This window comes from Mirounga angustirostris, unplaced genomic scaffold, assembly GCF_029215605.1.
Source record: "Mirounga angustirostris isolate CCGP_5_RB_7025 unplaced genomic scaffold, mMirAng1.0.hap1 SCAF_14, whole genome shotgun sequence".
NCBI classification, from domain to species: domain Eukaryota; kingdom Metazoa; phylum Chordata; class Mammalia; order Carnivora; family Phocidae; genus Mirounga; species Mirounga angustirostris.
In genome coordinates, this window is record NW_026991722.1 from 89,014,717 (window position 1) to 89,029,059 (window position 14,343).

General features: G+C 43.8%; 1 protein-coding gene across 12 annotated transcripts in view; it reads left to right on the plus strand.

Moving 5' to 3' along the window:
• Positions 1–14,343, plus strand: part of NF2 (NF2, moesin-ezrin-radixin like (MERLIN) tumor suppressor) — a 77,965-nt gene that overhangs the window by 19,594 nt on the left and 44,028 nt on the right. For all 12 annotated transcript variants that reach the window (XR_010407448.1, XR_010407447.1, XR_010407446.1 and 9 more), the window contains exons 2-4: positions 6,329–6,454; positions 8,358–8,480; positions 10,481–10,564. Coding sequence is in view for 9 of the 12 variants with exons in the window: in XM_064578623.1 (XP_064434693.1) it covers positions 6,329–6,454; positions 8,358–8,480; positions 10,481–10,564 (333 nt within the window). In the remaining 3 variants the exon portion in view is untranslated. The remainder of the gene's footprint in view (positions 1–6,328; positions 6,455–8,357; positions 8,481–10,480; positions 10,565–14,343) is intronic.

Consider the following 14,343-nt stretch of genomic DNA (forward strand, 5'->3'; position numbering starts at 1 on the left):
AGGTAATTATTTTTCTCTCCCTTGTATCTAGAATAGATATGGTTATATTCCATCCTTGGGAAGAAAAAAGGAGAAAACAATCACCTGAATAACTTTTTGGTAGATAACTACTTTCTTAGTAGAAGAAAGTACTTCTTCTTCTACTAAGTAGATAATACTTTCTGTGGTTAAAATGAGAGAGGTGGAGTTTGTTGACAAAGAATTGGTTTTAGGTGGTAGTTTTGGTCCTTTTGGAAGCACGGCAATATTCACCAAACTTAATTATAAATGCTTTCATTTCCTACAAGGACCATCTAAGCTGTTTTTTTCCTTTAAGTTTATTTAAGTGATCTCTGCACCCAACGTGGGGCTCAAACTCACAACCCTGAGATCAAGAGTCGCAGGCTCCACTGACTGAGCCAGCCAGGCACCCCCATCTGAGCTTTTTTGCCTCTAGACCTATTGCCTGTGCCTGGAACACACTACCCTGCTCGCTCCTTCCTCAAGCCTGGTCTTCACTTGGCTCCTCTTTCCCACCATAAGAGTAGATTTAGATACCATTTCCCACCCCTCCAGGATAGAGGGTCCCTTCTGAGGGGTCCCTACAGCCTCTGAGGGTCCCTGTGTGGCACTCACAAGTGTTGTAGCACTGGAAACCACACATGGAGTTGATTATTGTGTGTAGGGTGAGGGAGGTGATTATCTGTTCCTGATTGACTAATGCCCTAGTCCTGTTCTGTAAGAACAGAAACCGTCTTCTTTCTCTCTATCTCCTGCACCTTGGGTGGTGCTTGGACACAATGTGTGTTCACCAAGTATTTGTTGAAGGATTTTTTTTTAAATCCTTTTTTAAAAAAAGATTTTATTTATTTATTTGACAGCACAAGCAGGGGGAAGGGCAGAGGGAGAGGGAGAGGCAGGCCCCCCACTGAGCAGGGAGCCTGATGTGGGGCTTGATCCTAGGACCCTGGGATCATGACCTGAGCCGAAGGCGACACTTAACTGACTGAGCCACCCAGGCGCCCCAGATTATTATTATTATTATTTTAAAGCTTTTATTTATTTATTTGACAGAGAGAGATAGTGAGAGAGGGAACACAAGCAGGGAGAGTGTGAGGGAGAAGCAGGCTTCACGCCGAGTTGGGAGCCCGATACGGGGCTCGGTCCCAGGACCCTGGGATCATGACCTGAGCCGAAGGCAGATGGTTAATGGTTGAGCCACCCAGGTGCCCTGTCCCGGATTATTTTTTTTGAGAGAGAGCAAGAGCGTGTGTGAGCTGGGAAGGAGGGGAATGGGGGGAGGGGCAAGGGGAGAGGGAGAGAGAGAATCCTAAGCAGGTCCACGCCCAGCATGGAGCCCGATATAGAGCTCAATCTCATGACCCTGAAATCAAGACCTGAGCCAAAATCAAGAGTTGGACACTAACCGACTACATCACCCAGGCACCCATAATGGGGGCTAATTTTGCTTAAAGTTTTTGAGACTTGGGTTTTTGAAGTAGGCAAGTCTTCTGTTAGACGGCCATTGTTTGCTGTGTCTTGTATGTACAAAGTCACCTGGGCACTGTGGGCAACAGAGATAACCGATATTGCTCTTGCTCTGTGGCGCCTACAATCTTGGGAGACATTCAGACGTTCAGGTCACGTCACAGCATCAGCACAACGCAGTGGGTCACTGATAAAACTATAAAGATGGGCATGGTCACATTCTGGTGAGTCAGCTGGCACCAGAGAAGCCCATTCACAACCCAAGACCTCCCTTCACAGAGTGTCATGGGAACCACCTGGAGCAACTGTGACCAGTGGTTCTTGTTTGTAAAGAAGCAGAGGCCCAAATTAGGACTAAGCAAGGCTCATACACTTGGAGAAGGGCATGTTGAAAAATAGAACCTCATGTAGGTACACAACATGCTGGAGGTTAGATTTAACCCAAAAGAAAAACTTCTTAATTACTTAATGTTAGAGCATCTTCTTTTATAAATAGAGCTAATAAGAGTTTAAATCAAATGTATTTAGAACATCTCTACCTGGTTTCCTCCAGCACTTTAACTTATCCTAACACTTAGTTGCTCATCTATTCCTCCTGTCTGCCATCTCTCCTCTAGTGGAACCACCTGGTACTCAAACTAGAAATGCAGGTGGCACTCTTCATTCTTGCTCCTCAGTCCCTACCAGCACTCAGGAGTCAGCTCTGTGACTGCCTCCTTTCCAATTCTCAGGCTGTCTTCTCTCTCTCCCACTGCCTTCTTCAAGGTGGGAGTTGGCCTCCTTTCTGCTTTTCTTGATTCCAGGCTCCTTTTCTCCAACCCATTCTCTGCCCTGTTGATGGAAACATATTCTAGAATGTTGATCTGATCCCATCACTCTTCTTCCTAAGAGTCTTCAAGGACTCCATGGCGAGCCCCCTGGCCCCCACATGGCGCCACATTCCCACCACACCCCATCTTGAGGTTCAGGGTGTTTGTCTCAGCTCTACCAGATGACTTGCATTTCACTGTAGATATCATGATTTTCTTTTTTTTTTTTTTTTAAAGATTTTGTTTATTTATTTGACAGAGAGAGAGACAGTGAGAGCAGGAACACGAGCAGGGGGAGTGGGAGAGGGAGAAGCAGGCCTCCCGCCAAGCAGAGAGCCCGATGCGGGACTCGATCCCAGGACCCTGGGATCATGACCTGAGCCGAAGGCAGATGCTCAACGACTGAGCCACCCAGGCGCCCATGATTTTCTTTTTTAGAATTCTTTCTTTCCCTCCTTCATCTAACTCTCACTTGTTCTCTAAAGCCTTTTCTTTTTTTTTTTTTAAGATTTTATTTATTTATTTGACAGAGAGAGACACAGAGGGAACACAAGCAGGGGGAGTGGGAGAGGGAGAAGCAGGCTCCCCACTGAGCAGGGAGCCCGATGCAGGGCTCGATCCCAGGACCCTGAGATCATGACCTGAGCCAAAGGCAGACGCTTAACGACTGAGCCACCCAGGCGCCCCTAAAGCCTTTTCTGACTTAGGTCCTTGCTTATGTCTCCCACAGGGACCACGAGTCCACCATTTTGCATTCTCCGTGTCTGACATTGGGCACATAGGATGTGCTCTGTAGTGCTTATTGAAAGAGAGGGAGCAGAGGCTTTAATTCACATTGAGCTGTAAAGGAGCAATATCTGGCTCTTCCAAGAATGGGTTTGGTTTCAGGGCAAGAGAAGTATTATGACATCAGTTTCTTACTGGAAAAGTTGGTTGGGGAGTGCTGGTATAGAGCAAGACAAATGGAAGCCCTCAGAGCAGGAAAAGAGGCCATTGAGGAACTGAAGGGGTTGCCTACCTTAGATCACCAGGACAGTGTCTGATTCAGAAAGCTGCCAAAGAATCTGTGACTCAGTTTCCTTATTTATACTTAAAGGGAAGGGTCTACAGTAGGTAGTTACTCTGGCTCACATCTGACTCTGACATTCTATGATCCTTACAAAGTTAAGAATCTTGAATAGGGCATTCTGAATTGGTTTGAGACTCCCCCCCCCCTCCTCACTTTATTGCAAGCTTCTTGGGAACCAAAGACATTGTCTATTCCCATTTGGCAAGGATCGTTTTGCTTTTTTTTTTTTTTATTAAAAGATTTTTTTTTTAATTTATTTATTTGAGAGAGAGGATGAGAGGAGAGAGAGAGCACATGAGAGGGGGGAGGGTCAGAGGGAGAAGCAGACTCCCCGCCGAGCAGGGAGCCCGATGCGGGACTCGACCCAGGGACTCCAGGATCATGACCTGAGCCGAAGGCAGTCGCCCAACCAACTGAGCCACCCAGGCGCCCTCGTTTTGCATTTTAAAAACAAAGAAGTAGAAAGGAATACAGGAAAACTGCATTAATATGATACTATGCTTGAGAATTTAAACTCCCCCAAAGTCAAGAAATTCGCTCATCATCCTCTTCGCAGCTTTGGTTCAGATGCACTGCACGTCCAGCTTGTGGACGGCCCCTCCGTGGCCGGGAGTTATGGCAGCCTGGGAATCGATGCTGTGATCTTCCTGGCCCTTGGGTATTTCACTTCTCCAAGTTAATATCTGTTCTTTAGCGTTACATTATCTTGTAGAAAGGTAGTCATTTATAATTTATATACTGTGTACTGGCTTAAAATAGAGACAGGAGGATAATAAGCATCCCGAGGCTTCTAGTTTTCCAAAGTAACATTTCTTCAGTAAAGTCTGCCTGTAGGAATTAAAAACCTGCCTTGAATTAAAAAACCCTTTGTGGGGCGCCTGGGTGGCTCAGTCGTTAAGCGTCTGCTTTCGGCTCAGGTCATGATCCCAGGGTCCAGGGATCGAGCCCCACATCGGGCTCCCTGCCCTGCTCCTCCCTCTCCCACTCCCCCTGCTTGTGTTCCCTCTCTCACTGTGTCTCTCTCTCTCAAATAAATAAATAAAATCTTAAAAAAAAAATAAAGTAAGAAACCCTTTGTGCTATTGTCAGACTGGAGAAATGCATGTGCCAACAAACATTTAGTAAGCCTTACAGAAGGGGAAGGAGATCATGTTGTTTTTTTTTAATAAAACTTGTCATTTAATTTTATTCTACTCAAAATCATTTCTTTTTTTTTTTAAAGATTTGATTTATTTATTTGCGAGAGAGAATGAGAGAGAGCAAGCACATGAGAGGGGGGAGGGTCAGAGGGAGAAGCAGACTCCCTGCCGAGCAGGGAGCCCGACGCGGGACTCGATCCAGGGACTCCAGGATCATGACCTGAGCCGAAGGCAGTCGCTTAACCGACTGAGCCACCCAGGCGCCCTCAAAATCATTTCTGAAGACCTCAACCTTTGGAGTGTTCCAGGGGCCTCACCAAAGTCCCGGAGAGGTGATGGGGCAGAGCTGGAAGGGCAGACAGAAGAAATGGCCCCAGTAAAGGACAAAAGCCAATTCGTATCTCAGCCACTTGTCTGCTGCGGTTTTGGTGCCCTTCCATCTAGCTTGCTACTTTGCTCTTTGACTGTAAACACAGAGAAGGGTTGGGCTTTCCTGTTGAGTACCTCGTAGAGAACACACTGTTCATTCATATATATTAAAAATAGAAGGCCTAGTTGAAAAATCCTCTGTACAATCAGGTTTTAGCAAAAGCCAATCAGTTATCAGAGGTCTAACTTAGTTTTTCCTTCTTGCTTTTATAACATGTCTCTAAACCCTAAATTTTCTCCCTTTCCTTTTCATTATGCATCTTCCGTGTGCCAGGACATTGGGAGAAGATTTCTAATGAGGGCAGGAGAAGGACAGATGGTTCTGCAGTCGAGTGGTCTTGCCCTTCCTGTGTCTGGCGATTTTGCATTTGAATCCCCAAATTATTCTTACTTTGACCTCCATCTCTGGGATGTGTCTCATGTGCTCACAACTGTGCCCGGTGTATATCTGAATGTCCACCAGATGCAGGGGGGAGGGTGTGATGAGGCTGGGGGGTGAGCCCAGCTAGGGGGCTAGTGTGGGACATCCTGGGTGATTTAACTTGGAAGCCACAAGGTGGCAACATTTACTAAGCGGCTGGGCCTTTTCTTCTCTCATTAAGATGTTGAACTTGCTTTTCCATTTTCTCAGATTGAAAAGCTGAGAAAAGGGTTTAGCAGCCATTGCTTTAGGTCCTTTCAGAAAGTGAAACTGTAGGATAAGCGTGCTGCAGTATATTGGTGTCTGTTCATCCCCTGGGTTTAGATACCAAGAGTTTGAAATTGCTCCGTGTGACTGTGGCTGAGTCACCTCTCCTTTGGCCTCAGTTACGCATCAGGATAGGAGAGATGTGTGGTTGGGCTGACTGGTAGCTAATGGTTCTTTTTGTGCGTGATTTATGACTTCAGTTACAAGTTACTCCCCTCTGTTGCTTTTTTAAAAAAACTTCCAGTAAAACTAGTCTTTAAAACAGAACAAAACAAAACAAAAACCCAGTAGCTTTTTATCAAAGGACAGTGTCATGATAAAAAAAAAAAAAAATCAACGACAAAGTCTCAAAGAAATTAATGTCCTAGAAGCTAGCCATCTCCCTGGGTTAACTCAAGAGGCTAGACTCTCCTAAATGAGGATGCTTATTTACCAGCTTTCCTAAATTAGCAGCTTTGGGGATATTAAGATCTGTAAGGAACTGTCCAAGGGAGGTATTGTGTATGCTTTGCAGTGATTAAGCCATTAAGCTCTAATTGGTATTTTCCCACTCACGGTTTGTGTAGGAAGCTTTAAAATTATTTAGGAATTCTGTGCTCATCAGCCATCTTAGTGTCATCCCCACATTTTAGAACCCGCGAGCAGGAAGTGCAGAGAAAAGGTTTTTGTTCAAGCGGATTATGACTTTTGCTCACAATACCCTCCCTGTTGGTCTGTTATATTGCAGATGAAGTGGAAAGGGAAGGACCTGTTTGACTTGGTGTGCCGGACCCTGGGGCTTCGGGAAACTTGGTTCTTTGGACTGCAGTACACGATCAAGGACACCGTGGCCTGGCTCAAAATGGACAAGAAGGTTGGGCTGGAACTTGATGAGAGCAGTGAGGCTGGTGTGTGCTCTGGTTTTTCCCTGAGCATGTGCCTAGCTACTTTGCTCATCATGGGGCACTAGGGACACCCAGTAGAGAAGGGGGCAAGTCCTGAAGTAAGTTGTGTAGAGAACAGGTCCCAGAGATGCCACAGGCTTTCTGCTCCTCCTAGGCCAGCAGAACCAACCAGGATGAAGCTGTTGCCCTCCCTGGCTTCTTTACTCATCGTCACCAGGCTGATTGCTTCTGGCTTTGTGCTATTCAATTTATTGAACCACTAGTCAGGCTTTATGAATAAAAATTACTATTACATTATTAATCCTTTTTTTTTTAAATAGTTTATGTCTTTGAAAGATTTGCCTGGGACTCATGTTCTTTAGGGAATGTGTAAGTCTTTTTTGAGAAACACTGTGGCCCAGTTCAATTTAGTCATTAACATGATCCAAGGAATAGAGAGTGCCCCACTTCCTTTGGTGAAGAAACAATGTCCGTTTTTTCTTTATGATTCTCTGGGCCTTCTGAGGTTTGGAAGACAAGTTGGGGCTCCCGGCAGTTCTAATGTGGCTTAGAAATGGATATTACCTAAGGAAACTGCTGTCTGCATGGATTCATGTGTGCACACACACAAAGGCACACTTACCTACTTACCTGCCTACCTAACCATGAAGACGTTTGGGAACAGGGCCTTTTTTTTTTGTTAGTAGCCCCTAAAAGACCCCTAGATCTCAAAGTAAGTCAATACCCTCTGCAATTGATTTTATCATCTGCTGCATGGCGTGATAGACAATGAACACCTCCTGTTTTGTTTTGTTTTTTATAAGTTTGACTCTAAGCTCAAGTGTTCAAATTGTGTTTCCATCTGTACACAGTAATCTGAATCTTCATGTTGGAATCTCCGCTGGTTATAAATTTTGTATGGTAATTCCCAATGGTCATGAGCATCAGAGTGCCACCATGTGCCGATATCAGTGAGAGAGTCCTAGATCTGGTTTATTTTGGGTCTCCTGGACGTTGCCACCTGGAATTTGGGCAGGAGCACGAAGAATTATCTGCCTAAGACAGCAAAACTTTCTGTATCTTTTTGTGATTCTCCACAAAGTAAATTTTAAATCATACCTGAGTATTGGCCAAATGGATATTAGATTGGGGGCATCAGGAGCCAAGGAACCTTGCTGCTCAAAGGAAATAAATTATGACACATGTTAATGGAGCCTTGTAGCCTGTCACATGGCATGTTTATGTCCTGAAATGAAATTCATTCTGGAGAGCAGATGGTTCAGGCTTTTCAGTGGGTGGATGAAATTGTTCGAAGATTAAAGCCAGTGTGGTTTACTGACTGTGCTCAAGTATTTTGCAGGGCATCTCTGGAGGTTCCTTGAAACAAAGGGTTGCCACCATGGACACATTCACTTTTGTTGCTCAGTTAATATTTAGAGGATTTCACAAAGATGAGGTTCATCATCTCTAAGCTCCCTCCCAATATGGACCTAAACGGGGGGTTGGCAGGAAGAAAAAAGAATAAAGGAAGATTCCCACGAGTTCAGAAAATTAAAAAAACCTTCAGCCTACTGTAAAGGATAGTGCCCAAGACCTTTGAGCTATAAATTTCTAGTTTTTAACTATCTCTGTGGCCTTGAGAACATCTGTGCCTTAATAATCTTAGCTCCACTCACCCCTTGATTTGGTTCAGAAACGCCATGTGAGGTGAACATTACCCCTTGTTATAGATGGCTTTGTGAATGCTTCAAACTGTAAGATCATAACCTTTGGGAAATGTGATGAATTTGGAGAGGGAAAAATATTTATATGTCCCTGAAAAACGTTCTTTGGTGGTGGCAGGGGAGGAACAGGTGCCAACATAGCTTGTTCTTTTGCTCTGTAATTGTGCAGGTGCTGGATCATGATGTTTCAAAGGAAGAGCCAGTCACCTTTCACTTCCTGGCCAAATTTTACCCTGAGAATGCCGAGGAGGAGCTGGTTCAGGAGATCACGCAACATTTATTCTTCTTGCAGGTACACCAGTCCGTGCTAGCCCCGCTTGTTCTGAGAGAACTCACCCAGGCCTGGTTGCCAAGGCAGCCTGGATGACCCCCTCGGAGTTGACCACAGATGCCTTCGCATTGTGAAAATGTTCTGCCTCTGGGAAGTCAGTCCCTTTGGTCCCGTAATGGAGGGGAAAAATCTTCAGAATAGAACTATACTTGAGAGATGTGAATTGGTGTCATATGAAATGGCAAAACTTTGGTAGTGTAAGAAGGGGTACCTGACTTGAAGCCTCTGAAGATGGATCCTGTTTTCTTGTCGCTGAGTGGAAGGTACCTAGTAGTTACAAAGGAAGTCCAAAGAGAGAGTCTTAGAAAGAGTACTTATTCCAAAAGTTTGAAATCTGCTGTCATTAAGACAGGACTTCAGAACTCCAGTGAGTTGGAGTTTAACTCCATGTGGCTAATCCTACACATGTGGAACTTCAGACATGGTGCTTCATGCTGCCCGTTGTCTATAAATGTCTTATTCATCTCCCGCTCCTTCATTACAGTGTAAGCCCCTGACAGGCAAGGCTCACCGAGTGCCCAGTCGGCATTCCAAAAGTAACTGCTCAACCGAGTTGAAGAAATGAGGAGCTCTGTAATTGTGGGTTCAAAGACCGCTAGTTGGCCGTCTGGGGGCACAGTGAGTCGGGGTCAATTTTGCTGGTGTTCTTATTGCTTGATCAGAGTTCTGCCCCAGTTTCGTGGTTAGTTGCAGTGACTGGTGCTGGAGCTGCTTGTGTGCGCAGTGGTGCTTACTGTCAGTAACAGAGAAGACTGCACAGGGGCATTAGTGACGTGATTTCCCGGAAGTAGATGTATGTATATTGTCACATAGTCCTCCTCTAATTAGTTTGAGCTTCAGATTGGTATGTTCAGTAAATATTAAGTTAAATGTAGTAAAACCCCTAAATAATTTACTTTACAAAAAAGTGTACGTATATATTTACATATATATATATGTATATATCCCCATCCCTAACATTTTCCTTCAAAGGGAAACCCCCTCAGTTTTTCTGTAGTGTGGATTTTTCCCCCTTTGCAAAGAAACCAAGGGATTAGAAAGTTGCGCTGCTTTGAATAAAACCGCATAATGATCTCCGAGGCCCCAGAATGTGCTAGCGTTACCGAGATGGCGCTTAGAAGCAGTGCCCATCCCTCATGTGACTCAGGTTTAATTTTCCCTCATACTGAAAAATTGGAGTGTTTCGTGGCTGAGCAAGGCAACACTTACTATGTCTATGAATCTGGTGAGTGTTGATATCTGTGAAAAGAAAGTTGGCTTTCCTGTTCTGTTTATTTCAGTGTGCCCTGCTTGGTGAGGCCCTCTTGCCTCAGTGTCTGCAACATCGCACACTGCATCATTCTAAGAAGTTAAATGCAATGAGATATGTTAATTCGACATTATGGCTTAAGAATTATATTTCCTGGACCTCACATGTACTTAAAAGTTTAATCGATCAAACTTTATTGCTTCCTTTTCCCTTAGAGCAGGCATTTTGAACATGATGGGTTTTTTTTCCTGCAGTCATAACTCAGTGGCCTTGCTGACTTTTGTCTTGTGTAAAGACTTTAAAGTAGACTCCATTTCCTCTAGTGCTGTGTGTGCTCAGCAGGGGCTGAGGCCCCAATCACCAGCAGAGCTGCTCCTCACACTTCCGGAATTCACAGCTCCCCTCTGTCACAGTCCAGATAGCAGTCTCTGTTTTAACCATGAAAAGTGTTTTTCCCCTTCAGGAAAAGGATCGTGAACAGAAGAGATAAGGGTTTTTTTTTTAATGCGTAGTCATCTTACCAATAACTTCTCAGCCCCTGTACTCCCAACCTGGCTGCAACAATAAAAAAAATTGTACCCTTTGTCAGAAAATTATTAACAGGCTGGTTTGGCAGCCCTCATTAGAACACCCTGCAGCCATCTGCTGTGACCAGCATGCACAGCTCACTTCCGCGCACACAGTGTCATGTCTCCCTTGTTGCCCCTTTTAGGTAAAGAAGCAGATTTTAGATGAAAAGATCTACTGCCCTCCCGAGGCTTCTGTGCTCCTGGCTTCTTACGCCGTCCAGGCCAAGGTAGGCTCAAAGAAGGAGAGTGCCTTCCTCCTTGGCATTAATGTGTGTCACGGGAATCACTCCAGTCTTTGGTTTCTTTGGGTTTTCTAGGCTTCAGAGAGACTTTCCCCAGGAGGGAGATGTTTAGGACTTGTGGGCTGGGGAAACCATAATCACTGTCCCAGATTCTGTATAATCTTGTGAGAATTATGGTGAATTATCTGTCTTTGTAATCTCATTACACACATGTGGTTAATTACAGTCACTGGACTTTTTATTAACCCAGGAAAATGAACTTATGGTCTCCAGTTTGAGCCAGACTATAGCCTTTAGGTCAAAAAGGCCCCAAACTCATCTTCTGAGGACCAGCCACCCTGTGTGTGGGAACCACACTGCTACCTAGAGCATGCCTTCCTTCATCCACCCCTGATGGGCATGCTTGCTGTGCTCATGGCTCGGTACGTCAGGCCCTTTGGCACCCTGAGCCCAGTTGAGCTGCCGGTGAGTCATTCATAGAGAAGTCACTGCGGATTGGGAGTGGTGGTGAGGGAGACCACCGCTCTTGTGTTTTGTCCTCTCTGTTTTCATAAGACCAACTAAAAAAAAAAAAAAAAAGTACATAAAACATAAAAAAAAAAAAAGACCAACTACAGGGTCAGTCAGGGGTGCTTCGTGTCCCTCAGATACCCCCCCTGTATTTGGTCCTGCTGCTTCCTACCTCCCACGGCAGCATAAGGAAAAGTCCCCAGAATTGGGGCACTTTCCTTACTTTTGTGATTTTGCATAATCTTTTCCATTTTTATTTTCCTTTTTCGTTAGAGGTGTCCACAAAGCCATTTCCCTGTGGTGTTATAAAAATTAATAAGACACTCTGAACTTCTTAGCCCACTTTTTTTGGGTAGCTTAATACAATTTCAGATCAAAGCCAGGAAATGCCTGGCCTGTCACTTGGCGGGGGGGGGGCGGGGGGGGGGCGGAGAAAAAGTCTGTTCATGCTGGTTAGACTAACAGAAGCACCAGAATCAATTCTATCATTTGATGACTCGTCTAATATTTGCTGAGTATCCATCAGGCCTGAGGAGGGATTGTTGACTCTGTCACAGATATAGACACAAAAGCGAGTATCTGCTCTTAGCAATTTGCCCAAGGTCATTTGGACAATCTTGGGTAAAGCTAAGGGCAGAATTCATGGCTTTGGGATTGTGTTTTGTGCCTCCCCTATTCCACTGCCCAGAAAAATGAGTAATTGAAAAAAACAGAAAATGGGCCTTGATTCAACTAAAACATATGCTTCCTTTTATGCCTTGATTAAGAATATTAATAACAGGAAAAATGTGTCCTTTCAGTCAGTATTGCCCTGACAGTGATGAAGCGGTCATTGTTGCTCTCATCAAATCCGAGCACTTCCTGGCCCAGAACTGAGTTCCTTTTTAGCAGGCTTTCTCCCCAGCTGAGAGGAGACCCAAGCTCTCAAGGACATTACTTCCCTTTGAAGGGCTTCAGTCTCAAAGGCTACATTTCCTTTGCATGGATTTTGGGCCACAAATTCAAAGGCCACCTGTGGAAAAAAACACAACTTTTCAGGGAACCAGCAGATGTTTGCTTAAACAGATTTCACTGTAGGAAAGCCCTACTAATTTGGATCCTACTAATTTAGAGATGAAAGTGATTCACAGACAGCATATGTGGTTCATATGGAGGAGGATGTTCTGTTTTTTCCGGTGTAAATTCTCAGAATCTTACAAATAAAGGTAATCTATGGCTTCAGGTCTGCATTGGAGAAACTAAGGATTATTATAACATGCTTCCAGTTGCTAGGACTGTTGGTTAATATAAAAAAAGGATCTCTGATTATGGTATTAATAAGATCTTACACACCTATGATGTTTTACAGTTTCACAAAGTGTTACACATGAACATTTTGTGCGGTACTCAGTATAGTCTTTTCCATGAGCCACAGCTTGAGACTATTATGCCCGTTTTGCAGATGAGGAATATAAGGCTCAGAAAGGATTAGTAATTTGTCTAAAGTCGTAAATACTTTATGTTAATTCTTTTTTAATGGAATTTATAGCCCACTTCTTGATGGACAGGATTTGAGCAGAATGGAATGAGAGAGTAGAGCCAGGATGAGAACCCTAGGGTCTGGGTTGCCTAACTCAGTACTCTGCTCTTGCCCTCCCTGTGTAGCGTGTGAGGCAGGTCTCTGGGTAGCATGCACTGCCTTTCACCAAATTCCAGATTCATTTATAGGGTCACATAAGTCCAGACTTTTCAGCAAACCATACTGGTTTCCTTCCGTCATATTCAGTTTGTTTTCTTCCACAACCCTTCTGAAACAGAAAGGAACTTTAGAAGAGTGGTTACGGAAAGGGACTCAGGCTCATTAACACATGGAATGTAATTATGCACAAATGTATTCATTACAGTATTTCAGCTGTTCGAATGATACAGACACAGCTAATTCCAAAGCATAAAGAAACAATTACCCTCAAAGTATAAATACAAATATTAATCACATGGTTCAGTTAACAAGAACCATATTTCTTGGTTAGAGTTTGAGTTATGTTTGAATGTTTGAATCAAAAGTCTGAGCTGAGTTTGGTGGTTTTTTTTTTTTTTTTTTTTTTTAGTCCAGTCACATGGCATACCAAACCATTTTGCAATGTTTTAAAGCACCTGTTGGATTTTGGTGTTTGAAATGTGTTCTTATTAAAAGTGACTTTGGGAGAGAATGATATGTAATTTACCAGTCTTGCAGCACTGGCCTATAGACTCCTAGTTTTCAGAGAGAGAAACGAATGGTGGGAGAAGAGGCTTAGTGTTTCTTGGTGCTCTTTGATGCAAGTTAGGGACAGAGTGCTAAAAAGCAATTAAGAAGTTGGGTATATGTAAAGTATAGGTGAAGAGTGGCAAGTGTTGAGGCTGGAGAGGTCTATAAGGGGCCAGATCATAAAGGGTCTTAACTTTATTGTGTGGGTGGTGCAGAGCCAGTGAAGGGTTTATATTTTAGACAGATCCTTTGGTGGCTGTGTGAAGGACAGATTGGAGTGAGGCAGGTTTGGAAGCAGGGAGACCTGTTGAGGGCTATGTGGTAGTCTTGGTGAGAGCCTCTGAGGGTCACACCTTGGGCATTGGTCATTTGGATGGGAGAAGACCAACTTGAAAATATCCAGGGGGTAAAAGTTGAATATAAATGGTGCTATACTTTGCATACCCCCCCCCCATTTTTGGCTTATACTTTTAGACATTGATATTTTTTCCCACTCAACATTGATTTTGAGATGTATCATGTTGTATGTGTAGATGTCGCTCATTGATCCTAATTGCTATGTGATGGCCATTGATGAGTAAACCTAATTTACTGATCCATCCCCCTTTTAAGGGAGAGATAGGTTTAGTTTCTCCTTTTTCCTCCTATCAGAAACAGTGCTTTACCAAAAATCCTTTTATATGAGTCCTTGTGTACATGTGCAAAAGATTTTTCCACTTAAGGTAGATTTCTATGAGCAGCATTGCGGATATATCCCTGAATATAAAGATCTCTTGAGTATATGAGAAAAAGACAGCAAAAAAAGTGGGTACAAAGGGCATGCATAACAGGCACTTTATAGAAGAGAACGTGAGAATGGTCAATAAATACAAAAAGATGTTCAATCTCACTGGTGCTCAGGAAAAAGAAAAGTTAAAGCAACACTGACGTACCATTTCAAACCCATAAGGTTGACAAGGATTAGTAGTAAATAGGAGAGAAGTGTCGTTTGAGTTCATGTGCTGGTGGAAAAGGACTATGAACTGGC